The 14,492-nt window shown below is 41.0% G+C and overlaps 2 protein-coding genes across 12 annotated transcripts in view; one reads left to right on the top strand and one right to left on the bottom strand.

Annotated features, from left to right (window-relative positions):
- The window catches only part of caska (calcium/calmodulin-dependent serine protein kinase a), a 145,415-nt gene that overhangs the window by 38,416 nt on the left and 92,507 nt on the right, over positions 1 to 14,492 (bottom strand). For 7 of the 11 annotated variants that reach the window (XM_038721397.1, XM_038721395.1, XM_038721400.1 and 4 more), the window contains exons 6-12: positions 7,690 to 7,792; positions 6,909 to 7,084; positions 5,463 to 5,585; positions 3,136 to 3,219; positions 2,520 to 2,619; positions 2,013 to 2,030; positions 1,737 to 1,858 (exon numbers count right to left, since the gene is read on the bottom strand). In XM_038721397.1, coding sequence (XP_038577325.1) covers positions 1,737 to 1,858; positions 2,013 to 2,030; positions 2,520 to 2,619; positions 3,136 to 3,219; positions 5,463 to 5,585; positions 6,909 to 7,084; positions 7,690 to 7,792 — 726 coding nt within the window. The remainder of the gene's footprint in view (positions 1 to 1,736; positions 1,859 to 2,012; positions 2,031 to 2,519; positions 2,620 to 3,135; positions 3,220 to 5,462; positions 5,586 to 6,908; positions 7,085 to 7,689; positions 7,793 to 14,492) is intronic. The other 4 variants (XM_038721399.1, XM_038721396.1, XM_038721402.1 and 1 more) reach the window with 1 other exon arrangement.
- gpr34b (G protein-coupled receptor 34b) lies at positions 9,268 to 12,018 on the top strand. The gene is made up of 3 exons (XM_038721408.1): positions 9,268 to 9,608; positions 10,126 to 10,738; positions 10,858 to 12,018. The coding sequence occupies exons 2-3, from the start codon at positions 10,149 to 10,151 to the stop codon at positions 11,420 to 11,422; spliced, it is 1,155 nt and encodes a 384-aa protein (XP_038577336.1). The 5' UTR covers positions 9,268 to 9,608; positions 10,126 to 10,148; the 3' UTR covers positions 11,423 to 12,018.

Here is a 14,492-nt window from a genome sequence, read left to right as displayed (position 1 = left end):
GGAGGAGTGAAATATTTTAGTGACCAAATAAGTTGTAGGAAACAAATTTAAGGTAATTTTTTGATTCGTATGTTGAAAGTAAACAACTGAAATTATTTTGTTAACTTTTGATCAAACTGAATTGAAAGATCTCTGCGATTGCTTTTTCTTTTATTGGTGAGTCGCAAATCTCCAAAAAACGACAGATACAAGTACAAAACAAGAAAGCAGTCTGTTTAAACAAGTCACTTAACTACACTAAAGACGCACAGACAGAGGTAGAGAGAGGCTGCACATCCAGCTGATGTAACCAACTACACCTGAAGCAGCCGCAGCTGCAGCTGCAGGCTCTGTGAGTAAAATCAGCTGATCGCTGCTGCGCCACAAATGCGTTTCGATCAGTGACAAGTGATGTGAATAGCAAATAAAACTGTGCAGAGAAGTGTTAAATGATACCAGAAGATGAAACCAACGGAAAGCCAAGCTTGTGGTGATAAACTTGATAAACAGTGACGAACACGCCTGAGAGCGCAGATGAAGGTGAGCGGCTGTTAAAGTCAGCATGGACTCGCCGCTGCAGCCTTTTTTTATACAGTTCATGGTGCAGGCAAGGGGAAAAAAGGCATGCTCTTCTCTTTCTTTCAGTGTGTTTCTTGCGGGTTTGGCTGCAAGCAAAACCATACAAATAGTCATTTATTGCGATGATGTGGTTACAAAAAGTATCAATTGAAGTACTGGTTTGACTGGAGACGTTTCGATTCTACTGAGACTGGGCTGTTTCACTCGATACCATAAAGGTATCGAGTAGTGATACCCATCCCTACGTCCATGTGTGTGTATATTCGGGATGGATTTTGTCATGTGCCACCATTAGTACCTTGTTTATTGTTTTTGCATACGTACAAGCTCATTTTATATCAGTCATGCAACAACAAAGTTTTGTTTGTCATTTCAATCTGATTAAACTAAAGTGTTATCCGCATGCCATGGCAGACCAGATATTTTGCACCACTACGTGTTGGAGAAGATGTCAAATTCCCTCAAGTGGCTGCCACTACATACCCTTTAATAAGACTACATTTAGTTCAATTTGGTTATGTTTACATGCAGCAACAAAACCATTTCTGCTAACACAGAGTGAAACACTTATTATTTTATGTGACTATCCAACGCGTTTCCAGGAAGTCAAATATTAACCATTAACACAGGGAGCTGTGACACAGCAGGTTAAATGTGTGCGGCTGTGTAGAGCTGACTGTTAATTTCCGTTTGAGCACTTAGGCTCAGTGTATGAATGTGTGTGACTGGTGAATGCAGATGTAGTGTAAAAGCGCTTTGAGTGGTCGAAAAGACTAGAAAGGTACGGAGCATTTACATTTACATACACAGAACTTTGTGTTATAGATAAAAGTAACCCCAACAGATCAGATCTAAATGACCAACTCCTCTCCTTGTTTCACCGCCTCACTGCATGAAACTTCTCACTTTTGCACCAACATTGTGTAGTTACGAGTCTATGCTATTTCGAGTATGCGACCCATTTAGTGTTTTTTAAAGAAACTGCAGTTGCTGCGACATGAACATGAAACACAGCACTTCCTGCTGCTTTTATGAACTGAACATTATTGTGTTTGATTAATTTTAAGTAAATTAGAAATAACATCATAATAAAAATCAAAATGAATGGCTCATAAAAAGGTGGATATATTCCAGTGTGCTTACTTGTGTTGGCGTTTATGTTTGTGTGTGACACTTACGTCCAGCAGTGTGTGCAGATGCTGGTCCTGGAAAACACTGTGAAGGAAATCTAGATCCTTTTCACTGCAGTCTGTCAAGGCGTGGATCTCCTCTAAACTGTCCAACACCTGAGACACAGCCCCTGCAACCCACACACTGTTTATTTAGCCTCGCTGTGGTTCCTATTATGCATGTGAAGATTAAAGGCAAGCTACTAAAAACTGACAGACAACTGTCGGTCAAGTTAAGGGCAAGTAACTAGCATCACAACACACAGAGAACCCAGGGATACCTACGTTCAGCTGCTAGTAGTCCTAACAGGCGGGAAGCATTAATAGAAACAGACAAACAAATAAACAGACCAACAGTTTGCAAGTGAACACAGGTGTTAAAAACAGCTGGAGGCAATTGTACACAAGCAGATTATATTTATAATAATAATATGAATATTATTGGAAGGACGAAATAAAAAAGTGGTTGCAAGCATACATCAACAGAAGTTTCATGTGTTGCTTTTACAGCGTTTATTAACCTTCATGATCAGATAAGGAGGAGAGTAAGCGCATGTCTAAACAATCTGCAGATCCCTGTGTTCATATTTCTGCATGAGGTAAGTGTGAGAGGAGCTAAAACAGAGTTAGCTTGCGGTAACAACAGCCTGCGCAGACAAAAGAAGAACCCACCACAGGAAGGAAATCTGAGGAAGGAAGTGTCCCAATGATGAAAGTGAGGCTTCATCTAAACATCTGTTTTTGTTTAAAAACAGGGTTTTAAAATTAAGACAGAGGTGTCCTTGAGTGTACCTGAGGACGTGGGATCTTCAGAGAAGTCATGGAGTTCCTCAGGGGGGTCTCCGTAGAAGGAATTAAACTTGTGGCTGGAAACTGCAGCCAGGACAGCCCCCTGAAAATACAACAACAGCAGCAGAGAAGCATCAACATGTGGAACTATGAAGATTTATCTCACCATCTGTCACACAGTGATGGTTTCTCGACAAATGTTGACATTTTTTATAAAGCAAGCATGTGTTAGGCTTGGGTGGTATCAAGTTATCACAGAATACCCGGGTATTTAGAAATCTAGCCGGCATGACTTTCAATACCATGAAATATACCACAGATTGCCTTCATTCACTGACAGACTCATCTACACTGCACACTTCCTGCTGACCTCCACTGCTCACCTTTCCTACTTATTTCCTATCAGTTCAAGATTCTACAGGCCATAAGGATTAAACCCAGTGAGACTAACTGCATATTAGACACATAGCATTGTAGGCTAGATGATGTCATGCATGCTACATGCTTTTTTACATACAAAAACTGTCATATAGTGTCTGATACCCTGGTGAAATGTCTGATAGGTATGAAGGTATGAAAAAGTAGATACCACCCAAGCCCAGTGTGTATAGATGCAAACCTTGAGCTTCCTCCTGGAATTGAACTTTCTCAGCTGTTCCACAGTCTCTGGCAGGTGGATTTTGTAGGCATAACGGTCCCTCTCCTTGAAAAATCCAACACAGAAAAGAAAATTGCTTACCACAAGCGAAGGCTTAAAAGGGGAACTCCGCTTATTTCACACATGAAGATCGGTTTACTGGTCATGAGGAGCTCTGCTCAGCCTGTGAACTGTGAGCAGAGCTCCTCTGGAGAGCCCTTTGTCTCCTCTGGAGAGGGCTTTGTCAGGTCTCGTCAAGTCATTTCAGCTCGGGCTTTTAAAATGTATAACAGACACGCTGCAATGCAAACTGGGGATGTCGGGGAAGGGAAGGTCTACTGAAAGATATTATTGTTGCATTGTGGGAAATGTGGATCCAGTGTTTTTAGAACTTGACAAATACCCTGCCCTTTTTTCATCTTTGCACGCCTCCGCCTCTTCTCAGCTGCTGAAACGCTCATCCACTCCTTCCTCCTCTCACAACTCCACTACTGCAACAGCTGCACGTCCAACAAAATCCTCAACAAACTACAATACATCCAAAACTCTGAGGTCACAGCTCCATTGGCTCCCCATTCTACAAAGAATCCAGTTAAAAATTGTCCTCATCACCTGCCAAGCTTTCTCCATTGCTTCCCCACCACCTTAGACATTTTCCCTCACTTCCATTTTTCAAAACCCACCTATTAAATCAGCTTTTAATCTGTGATGCATTAGTGCCCCTCCTTTCACAGATATTTTTACAGTGTTATAGTTCTTTTTATAGTGTTACTGCTTTTACTATTTCTGTTATTCTTTTTTTTTTTACCATGTAAAGTGCCTTTGAGTACCTTTAAAAGGGCTATACAAACAAAATGGACTAGAAGTCAGGGTATCTCTGCCCCTACTGCCACGGTTTCTACCATACTGATACTGATTTAGCATTGAATTCCGGTAACTTCATCAGACTTGCACTGGACAGTCTTTTTTAATTTCACACAATCTTCTACATTACCCACAATGCAACACACACAGTTTGATGTGATTTGGGTGTGTCATGCTACTAGCCACAAGCAGAGATGAGGAGCCGACAGACTTTGAAGTGTAAAAGTTCAACTGTTATTACTACAGCTGGGTGCATTGTGATGCATCTTGCAGAAAGTAAACATAAGGTTAAACGTTACCAGTAGTTTACCAGTAAACAAGCATGAAACCAAGTCAATGGCGCAAGTGCGTGTATTCAAGACCGAAGCTCTGTTCCAGCTTTGTACTGCAAAGTGTTTGTGGAGAAGCTGAGGGCATGTTTATAGAAAGATCTTTCTGATCAGACCAATAAATGAAACTAACCAACACAGCCGAACACAGCTCAAACCACAAACATTATAGTTTGGGGTCTGAGATACTTTAATTTAATGTAGGAATAATCGGGTTCTGGCTAATTAGTTGCATCACACGGTTTGTGTGTCAGAAAGCTGCTCTGAGGGTTTCACCATGTGTTTGTTTAAAAATATATGTCCAAATTCACTAAAACTGCCACAAGTACCTAAGTCACATCTTTGTGTGTAAACAGAGCACTGCAATTGACATGATTTGGTTAAAATGTTTGTGCTTGGTAGCTATGTATATTTAAGAGGAGAAGAGGAACATGAGTGTGATGTGGTGTATATAATCAGGGCCAAGAAATGAACACTAAACAACACAAAGAGTAATCTTTTACACCCAAGTTCAAACAAAAAGACTGAAATGCAGCATTCCAAGCAGGGACGCCCCTTAAAAGTGGATGATTTGAATGACGTGTCAGACAGCCCCCAGACAAATTGCTAGTCTCTCCGTTGAATTGTCAAACAGTCATCTTTAAGTACCCCTCCATCACTGTCCACAGACGAAGACACAATAAAAGCTTCTGCTGACAACACATGACAAGCAGTAACACCACTGTGCCAGCACTCCCTGTCATTGTTTTCCTGAGTGAAGAGCTGCGCAACCCGAGCGGCTGATCAGTACGTGACGGCTTTAGGCTACATCGTTTTTACCATTCAATTCTTGTCTCAAAAACAGACTAAAACTTTCACAAGAGCCAAAACTTTGGATGCATGATTTAGAGACGTCCAGGCTGGAAAAGTGCTGCAGGCGATGGTAAAAACATGATAAGTAGCACGTTGTTTTTGTTTTGAGAGTGACAGATTCTTCTTTGGCGATGGTGCTTTCAAAGACAAAAAAACAAAAACAAAGCCAAATAGTTGTATTAACAGGTCAATTCAGATTCGACCCAGTACACTGAAGAACAAATGACATGAACATGTCAAGTGTTACTTAATGCCCGGCATTACCTTCAGCCAGGGGTGGTTAAGAGCCTCGTAGACGGTGATCCTCTCAGCGGGGTCCAGCATCAGCATGCGCCTCACCAGATCCTTTGCGCTCTCTGAGATCAGACCCCACTGGCGCGGATTCATCTATACACACACACACACACACACAAACACACACGTATATATATACAGCCTTATCAGGGATGCACAAAGTGTCTGATAATGATCTTCTGCTCCGAACAAGTACCAAATTCTTGTCGTCCACCTGCATCCTGTGCTGCTGCTCCATGCACTGCACAGCTCTGCATGTTTTTAACTAACTACAGTAGGTATTAACTAACTTAATGATACAGCATTAATTAACTTAATGATACAGCATGTAAACGAAAAAGAAAAACAGCCATGTCTCCGCGTGTAATGGGAATATCTGGCAAGACTCCGGCAGCCGAAACAGCTGATCAGTCGTGAAGTTCGCTACATCCAAACTTATTCGGCAAAAGTGTTTCCATCTCCCTTTTAGTGCATTTACTCTTTTTTGACAAAGGCAAAAACCACCTTAAGTGAGCAAAAAAACTTTTTTGTGAAATTAAGGATTTTTTTTCGAATTTTTCCGTTTCCATCAATCTTTTGTAACGCGACACTTCAAATTGTGCGTTAAAAAATGTTGATGGAAACACGGCTAACTTGGGTTATATTTCTGTAGCATTAGCATAATTTGAAAAAAACAAAAAAGAAAGCACTCCCAAAATGTCAGCAGACAGGAAAAACACCTCTTCTACATGTCTCTTCCGACATGGGAGTATTCACGTGTAGTAAAGACGATTAGCCTGTGAAACCACATGCAAACAAACAGCTTGTATAAACCTGTCTGCTCATGTTACTTTTCTCCATCTGATTTCTGTTTAACAATGATGCATCACTCCTGGATATCAGCCACTTACTTGGAAAGCAAAGTGGGTTTTTTTTCACAGATAGGAAGTATGGGTAAAAATAAATACAAGCATTGTCCCTTATAATGTGCAAACAGACCAATCAACTCCTCTCTTAAAAACCTGATATATTTCTTTGAGGAAACTGAAAATACAATCTATACTGCTCCGATTACAAGTGAATGCATATAAACACAGACAACTAAGCAGGAAATCAACAACAAATCACCATTTTTGTCACTTGTAAAGGCTTTAAGAGCTTTTGACTTCATCCAAATGTGTATTATTTGACTGTAGGGCTTCCAGCTGTGCATGAGAACATGCCTACACTACAAATAACTATTATTAGGATAGATGGCACCATCAGTTCAGTGTGTATGTCTGCTGTTCAGCTTTAAAGAGGACTTGTTCAGCTGTATAGAAATAACATGCAAATCCAATTAAAGTGTAGGCTGCCCCTTTTAAGGTGGGGACGCTTGTGGTTAATGGGTGCATGAAACCACGCGGTTGAGACGTTTTGATGGAATAAACTCCCGACCTTGTATTTGCCCTTGCAGATGGCTTCAAACAGTCGCTCCTTGGTGCCGTAGAAAGGCAGACACCCTGAGAGGAGGATGAAGAGGATGACTCCGCAGCCCCACACGTCCACGGGCTTACCATACGGCTCTCTCTTCACCACCTCTGGGGCCATGAAGTGGGGAGTTCCTACCCGACCTGGGGTCACACAAAGACAAGAGCTTTTTTTCAACTAAAAACAGGAAGTGTTTTCAGAGTTTGCTTCCTTCTTTGAAACTTTGAAATCTGAACCACTGCCACGTCTTTCTATTGCTACTGTAAAAATGGTACTTCCAAGAACTACCTTACAAATAAAGTACACTTTATCAGAGTTATTCGTTTCCTCATCTTAATATGGATATCAAAAAGAAGTAACAAAGCTTTATTGTTTCCTACTTCTGAACTTTACATTCAGGTTTAAAACTAGAACTTCATTTTTACTGCTTTGAAAGTGCAGCGTGAAATGTACTTTTCTTGACGTCTAAATATATATTGTGTCTGTGTATATAAATATATAAAACTCAAATCTCCAGCTTTTTTCTTCTCCCTTTTACAGAGGAGCACAATGAACATTTCCTTCCCCACTTGCCCCTGTCATGTTAACCCCATCCGAATGTTGTTTCTTATCCACAACTATGCCCAAAAGCTGTTCTATCCAATTTTAAAATGAGAACAATAGCATATATTTCCTAACGTAAATAGTGAGAAAATGTCAGTTTGACTTCAATGACTATTTCTGGCATGTCCGGTTGTGTTTACTGTACCTCCTGCCACCAGTCCCGACTCTCCGAGCTGGATGGCGACTCCAAATCCCCCCAACTTCACCGGAGCAGAGTTCTCTTTGGACGCCAGCAGCACACAGTGAGGCTGAGAACGAGAGAAGAGAGAGGAGAGAGGACGATGATTTGATGGCCGTATTTGGCTAATTAAAGAGCGACACCTTCCTATAAATAAATAAAAGAAAATAAATCACATGTGCAACACACACCCAAACATCACCCAACACGACCACACACAAGCAACCCACACTGTAGGAGGATCCTGAGAGAGGAACCAGCGTCTTAAGTAGAAGTTAAATGTCGCAATGTCACATTTTTCCTGAGATTCCATTTATCAATATTTATTTTCCCAGGATCAAGTAGCTCAGCTGTGATCTTTGTGGTTTTCCGGCAGTTTTACATCCTCTCTGCTTCTTTGGAACTCCTCACTGCTCATTTCACGTACAACATCAGTGGTTATGTGGTTTCTCAAGCTTCAGTACATGTCTTTGCTTGTACACCAGTATGTGTGTGTGTTGTTAAACTTAACTTCCCAGGCCTCTCCAAAGAATTGCACTGGGAAGTTAAGTTTAACAGTGTGCCTGACACTGATTGCGTCACTCTGCAGGTGGAGTGGGCTGGTTTTCATGAAAATGTACCTCCACCTGTCCACGTTTCTGTAGAACTGCTGGCTGCTCAGTTTATGGAAAGTTTTAGCATGTTGTACTACAAAAAGTCATATATTAGCACTCAGTCCATTCTATGTATATCCTTTTTTAACTCTTATAAATGCATAAAGTTGTCGAATAAAAAGAGTACAAGTGGGCAGGAGACATTAAAAACACAGATTTGAAACCTTCTAGGCTGGTAAATTAACTTCATGTTTAAATCTGACTGAACACTGACTTAGTAATGCTTCTGCTCTGATGCAGGGTTTCGGGGGCGGCTGTGGCTCAGGAGGTAGAGCGGGTTGGCTGTTAATTGGAAGGTCGGCGGTTCAATCCCTGGCTCCCCCTGGTTGAGTGTCGAAGTGTCCTTGGGCAAGATACTGGCTGTTCCGCCAGTGTATGAGTGAGTGTGAATGTGAAATGAGTGTGTTAGTTTCCGTTTGAGCACTTAGGCTCAGTGTATGAATGTGTGTGACTGGTGAATGCAGATGTAGTGTAAAAGCGCTTTGAGTGGTCGAAAAGACTAGAAAGGTACGGATCATTTCATAATGTGATATGTGGTATGATTAACATTCAAGAGCAGGTATATGATTCCCATGACCCTTTGCCTACATTTATTTAGCCAGACAGGTTGACAGCAGCTAATGTCTCTTGGCGTCTCTTGGGTGGCAATTTAAACCTTGGCTTTACTCTGAAGGCATTGCTTTAATTACTGTGAGGACATATAGTGGTATTTTGGGAACCTTTTTATATATATATAAAAATATATAATCAGAGCCCAGAGTGCAAAGCTTCTTGTGTATATACAAGCGGAGCATGCTCTGTGATCCTACTGCTTGCCCTCATGTGTGTAATCAGAAGGTCTGTACTAAGCCCTGCCCAGTTTTACTCTCTCTGTTAAGAGTTTAGCATAGTAGCTGTAAGAGAAGAGGGGGTTGACCACAGAGCTACAAGCTTTCTCTCTACAACATCAACAGATTCTGCACTTCAGCATTTCTCTCTTAACTTTCAACAGAGGCGCTGGGGAGGCTTCTCATACGCGCAGAGATAAAGGGCAGAGAGGAAACAGAAGAAAAAAGCAGACTCTACACAACAACGGCAGAAAGTTGAGTCAACAATGACAGAAAGAAAGGATGCTGAACTTTATGAGTCTTTTCAGGACAGCGCATTTTGGATAGTCTTTAGTGCAGTTTAAACTCAAGGGAATATACTGGTGTTCCTCAGAGGAAAAGAAAAGGACTGCAGAGCTACTATTCTGTGAGTTTACCCTCTTCTCCCGCACAGGCAACAAGAAACAAGAGCAAAAATTTTTTGATTGCACTTTTGACTGTACTTTAACAAGTTACACTTAAGCAAAAGCAAGATGTTATCCGTCTACTTTTACCACTTCTTCATTAAGTGATCTTTTGATATGAACTCCAGGCAGTGAGCTGTCTGAGCATGTACCTTGAGCTGTTTTAACTGGTTGGGTGCGTTACATAACTCATAGATGATATCACATAGAAAGCTCAGATGTGTTAACCTGTGCACAGTTAGAAATGCTGTTCTTCCTGGGACTTTCTAATTTCTGTTGGTGTGGTGGTCAGCTAGTGTCCTACGTGATTATTGAGGGGTTGGATTAATGCTTATTCAGGGCTAATCCATGCAGCTGGACCTCAGCTATTGCACAAACCTGCACTAACGGGTCCAAAACTTCCCAGTGTGAAGCTAAGAAAAACCTCCCCTAACACACTTCAGTTAATCCATTTCACCTTTGTTTCCTTCCCATTTGCAGGGCGGAGAAGCATTTAAACCACCATGATGAAAAACATCTCTACCACCCCTGCCCCAACCACCTTCCGGACTACAAACAGCGCCCTTTTTCTCATCACCAGAAATACCACAGAGATGAACTTGACCACGATCCCTGACGCCACAAACAATTGTACAGACGATGATGCACTGCAAAGCCTGTTGGCGGTGCTCTACTCCATAATCTTCATCCTGGGTTTAGTGGGGAACCTGGTGGCCCTTTGGGTTTTCTTCTGTGTTCACTCTAAGAAGAACTCTGTGCGGGTTTTTCTCATAAACACAGCTTTCGCAGACCTGCTGCTGGTGGTATGTCTGCCATTCAGGATTCTCTATCACAGCCAGGGTAACCAGTGGAACTTAGATCCCATCTTGTGTAAAGTCGTGGGTACCCTCTTCTACATGAACATGTATATCAGTGTCACGCTGCTGGGGTTGATCAGCGTGGATCGCTACCTGAAGATCCATCGTGGTGCAGGGGGGCAGCACAGACTGCGGTCTACAAGGTGGAGTAAAGCCCTCTGTGCAGTCCTCTGGATTGTGTCCTCTGCCCTGGCCTTGCCACTCCTGATGTCGAAGAATCACGCCAAGACGAAAAGGTTGGTGACGCCTATAATCAAATGTTCTTATCTATTTATTGAATCTTCCTGTTTTGGTCAGAAATCCCAGCATGTGTGATATGAGCAGCTGACAAGCTGACATGTACGATTGATTCCAGGTGTTTCCATTACAAGCAGCTCCATGATGAAAAGTGGAGAGCCTACATCAACATCTTCGTACTGGTTCTCTTCTGGCTCATTTTCATCTGTCTGGTGGTGTCTTACGGAAAGATTGCCCTCAAGCTTCTGAAAACATCCAAAGAAAAACCAGACCTGCCCAACGCAGCCCACTACGCTCGAACGGCCAAGAAGTCCTTCTTCATCCTCTTTGTCTTCACCGTCTGTTTTGTCCCCTATCACACGGTCAGGGTGTTTTACATAAAAACCCAGATCACAGACACTTTATGTTTCTGGCAGAATTTGGCTGACAAAACCAACGAGGTGGCTTTGGTATTTTCCGCCCTCAACAGCTGCCTGGATCCCGTTATGTACTTCCTGTTGTCCTCGTCAGTGAGGAAGGAGGTGCTGCGCTTGGTGAGCAACGTGTTTTGTGTGCGAGATATTCCTGCAGTCAGCGGGAGCAGCTCCAGTGCCGAGTGGGACAGTAAGCCTGGGACGACTGTCAGAGGACAGGCACACAAGAACTTATTCAGCCATTTGAAGGACAGCTCAGATGAACTCTAAAGGTATTCTGAGACAATAAGCCTCCATCGTTTACAACATGAACATGACAGGCAAGGAGAGGAGGTTGGATCAACCAAGGAAAACCATGCAGGAACAAACTTCAAGTTTAAGTGTGAAAGTTTTAGTGGCATCTAGTGGTGAGAGTTGTGAATTGTAACCAACTGTCCAGTCTACCACTGACCCACTTTCTGTAGATAGATCCTCAGAAATATTACACACTGAACCTTTAAGTCAGAATGTGGAATCAACATGGACACTTCTACAAAGATGTGTTGGTTTAACATTATCAGAGCATGTAAACAACTCCATGTTGCCCGCCATGTTTCTACATGTATGACATCAACAACTCCTGTACCAACATTTCCTTAAACTTAACTTCAGCAGATTCGTCATTGACCATATTTTAAAGATTTTGCATTGATGTGGGAGAATGTGGTATTTTGCTTTTCTAAAAGTCAAATCAAAAAATTCCACAATAATAAATGTAAATTCAGGAGTCAAATTATTACATCAATTACATTACAATATCTCATTTTAATTTCTAAATCCAATAACAAAAGGCTATGAAAACTGTCATCATAAGGTCCACTTTTAATTTCTTTATTTAATATGGACTAACCCTGGAAAAGTTTTATTATTTGTGTCTTCTTATATTTGTTTACTGTTCTGTATACTTCTTTATGTCCCATGTACACTTTATTCCTCTTTTGCAATAAAGATTTAAGGAAAAAAAAAAACATTATTCCATCACCACTCCCCCCTCCCTTTGCAAGCCTGCAGGAGAATCTACAGTGGCCGACACGCTCTGTTGGCTCTTGTGCTAAATAATACATGTGGGCCTCCATTTGTCCATTTGGGCTACTGTAGAAACATGGTGGTGCAACATAGCGACTTCCATGCAAGATGTAGATGTATGTAGACAGAAATGACTCATTCTATAGGTATTAAAAACATAACGATTCATTACGTAAGGTCTTTATACACCACGGAAAACATAGTTATGGATATTATATTGTTTTTTCTGTCAATAGATCCTCCTAAATATTACACACTGGACCTTTAATGAACGTATCCTTAATTATACTTACATATTGTTTACTTGTCGGAGCAAGTAAACAATATTTATGATGTCTATGAAGATTCTCAGTCATCCAGGTCATAGTTATCCAACGAAGGTTAAAATCAAGGGCAACTGGACTTGGTTGAAGATACTGGAAGACGTTTCGTCGCTAAAACGGGCTATGTTAATTGTTGTGAACGGTACAGATGATAACATCAGCAGGATGGGATGAAGGTCGAGTTTCACCCTGTACTGTAACTGAAATAAAAACCCAGTTTTTGTATGGCTTCATACTTCAGTAGCTATAAAAAGAAGGTTGCAGGAAACCTAGGGCTCTGGTATATGTATAACTCTTGGCATTTGATTTTGCAGAGACATAATTTCATCATCAAGATCCCAACAGCTGGACGAGGTAGCGACAGAAACTCAGAGTAAACTCTGAGATAGCACAAAACAGCATTCAGCGGACAGGGAAAACCTCAAGTGACCCGTCACAAACAGGAATATGAACGCACTGTACGAGGTCATTTACAACAAACTAACAAGTGCTATGGGAGGGAGTTTATGATGTCTCAAGTATATATATATATATTTTGTTTAACAAAGTGAAAAATATGGCCCTTTCACATAATTCACACTTAAACTAGTACTGAGATTTCACACAAAACATAAAAAAACCATAATTTTCATTGTGAATAATCTGTCTTTTTTGATTAACTGTTCAGCCCAGAGAAGAGCTGCAGCAATTAGTTGATTATTCGATTAGTTGTCAACAATTAAATCAATCCGCAACTATTTTGATATTCAATTAATCGCTTTGAGTCCTTTATTAAAGAAAAAACCTCTTTGATTTCAGCTTCTTAAATGTGAATATTTTCTCTTTCTTTTGCTCTACTGGGACATTAACTGAATATATTTGGGTCGCAGACAAAAGAGGACATTTGAGGACGTCACCTTGGGCTGTGGGAAACACTGAATTTTCTGGACCTAACAACTAATCGAGAAAATAATCGGCAGGTTATTTATAAATAATCCTTAGTTGCAGCCCAGAGAATGTCAGAAAACAGTGATCAAGGCTAAGAGTCACATACTCACAATGTCAACACTATGATGTAGATGTTTAGCAGGTATAATATTAACAGGGTTCCTGCAGGTTTCACCTAGTCAAATTTAAGTCTTTAAGGCCTTTTTAAGACCACTATGAATGAAATTTAAGACCTCATCAACATCAAAAAAAGAAACGTACAAAGGAAATGCAGTCACAAACTTACTTGCAGGCTATTCAAATTAGGGTTGGATGATTTCTACAAAATTGCCATTGGACGATGTCAACAATGAAACACCGGGATGAACGATGGCACTGATAAGCTACGTAATTAACAAGCTGGCATGGGTGCACCTGCTGCCGTGAAAAAGGATCGCAGGTGGAAAAAGACGAGTTCTGTGTCTTTTCGGCGACTTTATAAAACATTACTTACTGCTGATGGAGAAACTCAAGGGAGAAGACAGGGAGAGAGAGACGGAGAGAGGTGGGGAAAGCTGTTGTGTTTGCAGTGAGAGTCCAGAGGTAAAGGTGCGTTTCATTTCCATGTTTTCACAGGGGAAAACAATTAAGATGGTATTTTTGTGTTGGAGGTTTGGGGGTCATCCCCCAAGAAAATGTTTACATTTTCCAATAAAGAAATATGCAATTCCACATAATTTTGGAACATTGTTATTACCACATCTATGAATGAAAAGTAGGAAAATCTAGAGCAGATTTTTAATTAACTACAGCCCAAAAGCTAAACTTGCTAAGTAAATCTACTGGGTTTGAATTATAAAGATAAGATCTGGGGAAAGTTTTGATGCTCTCCACAATGATTTTACATTCATGGAGCAGCACCGAGCTGTTTTAAGCCTCACCACCTTATAACGGCAGGAAAAAACTGTTAATATGACCTCAGAATCATTACCATTGTTCATGTTTGCCTTTTGTGTCTTAATTTACTGCTTTGTACATTTGTAGAA

Source organism: Micropterus salmoides, unplaced genomic scaffold, assembly GCF_014851395.1.
Source record: "Micropterus salmoides isolate LMB-PRFRI ecotype aquatic unplaced genomic scaffold, ASM1485139v1 Ms_hic_scaffold_15, whole genome shotgun sequence".
NCBI lineage: Eukaryota > Metazoa > Chordata > Actinopteri > Centrarchiformes > Centrarchidae > Micropterus > Micropterus salmoides.
The sequence above is the reverse complement of the archived record's forward strand: the minus strand, read 5'-3'. Positions and strand labels throughout refer to the sequence as shown.

Coding starts and splice junctions, on each gene's coding strand:
- gpr34b (XM_038721408.1), top strand. CDS start 10,149: ATGATGAAAAACATCTCTACCACCCCTGCCCCAACCACCTTCCGGACT. Junction 10,739..10,857: donor AATCACGCCAAGACGAAAAG/GTTGGTGACGCC, acceptor GATTGATTCCAG/GTGTTTCCATTACAAGCAGC.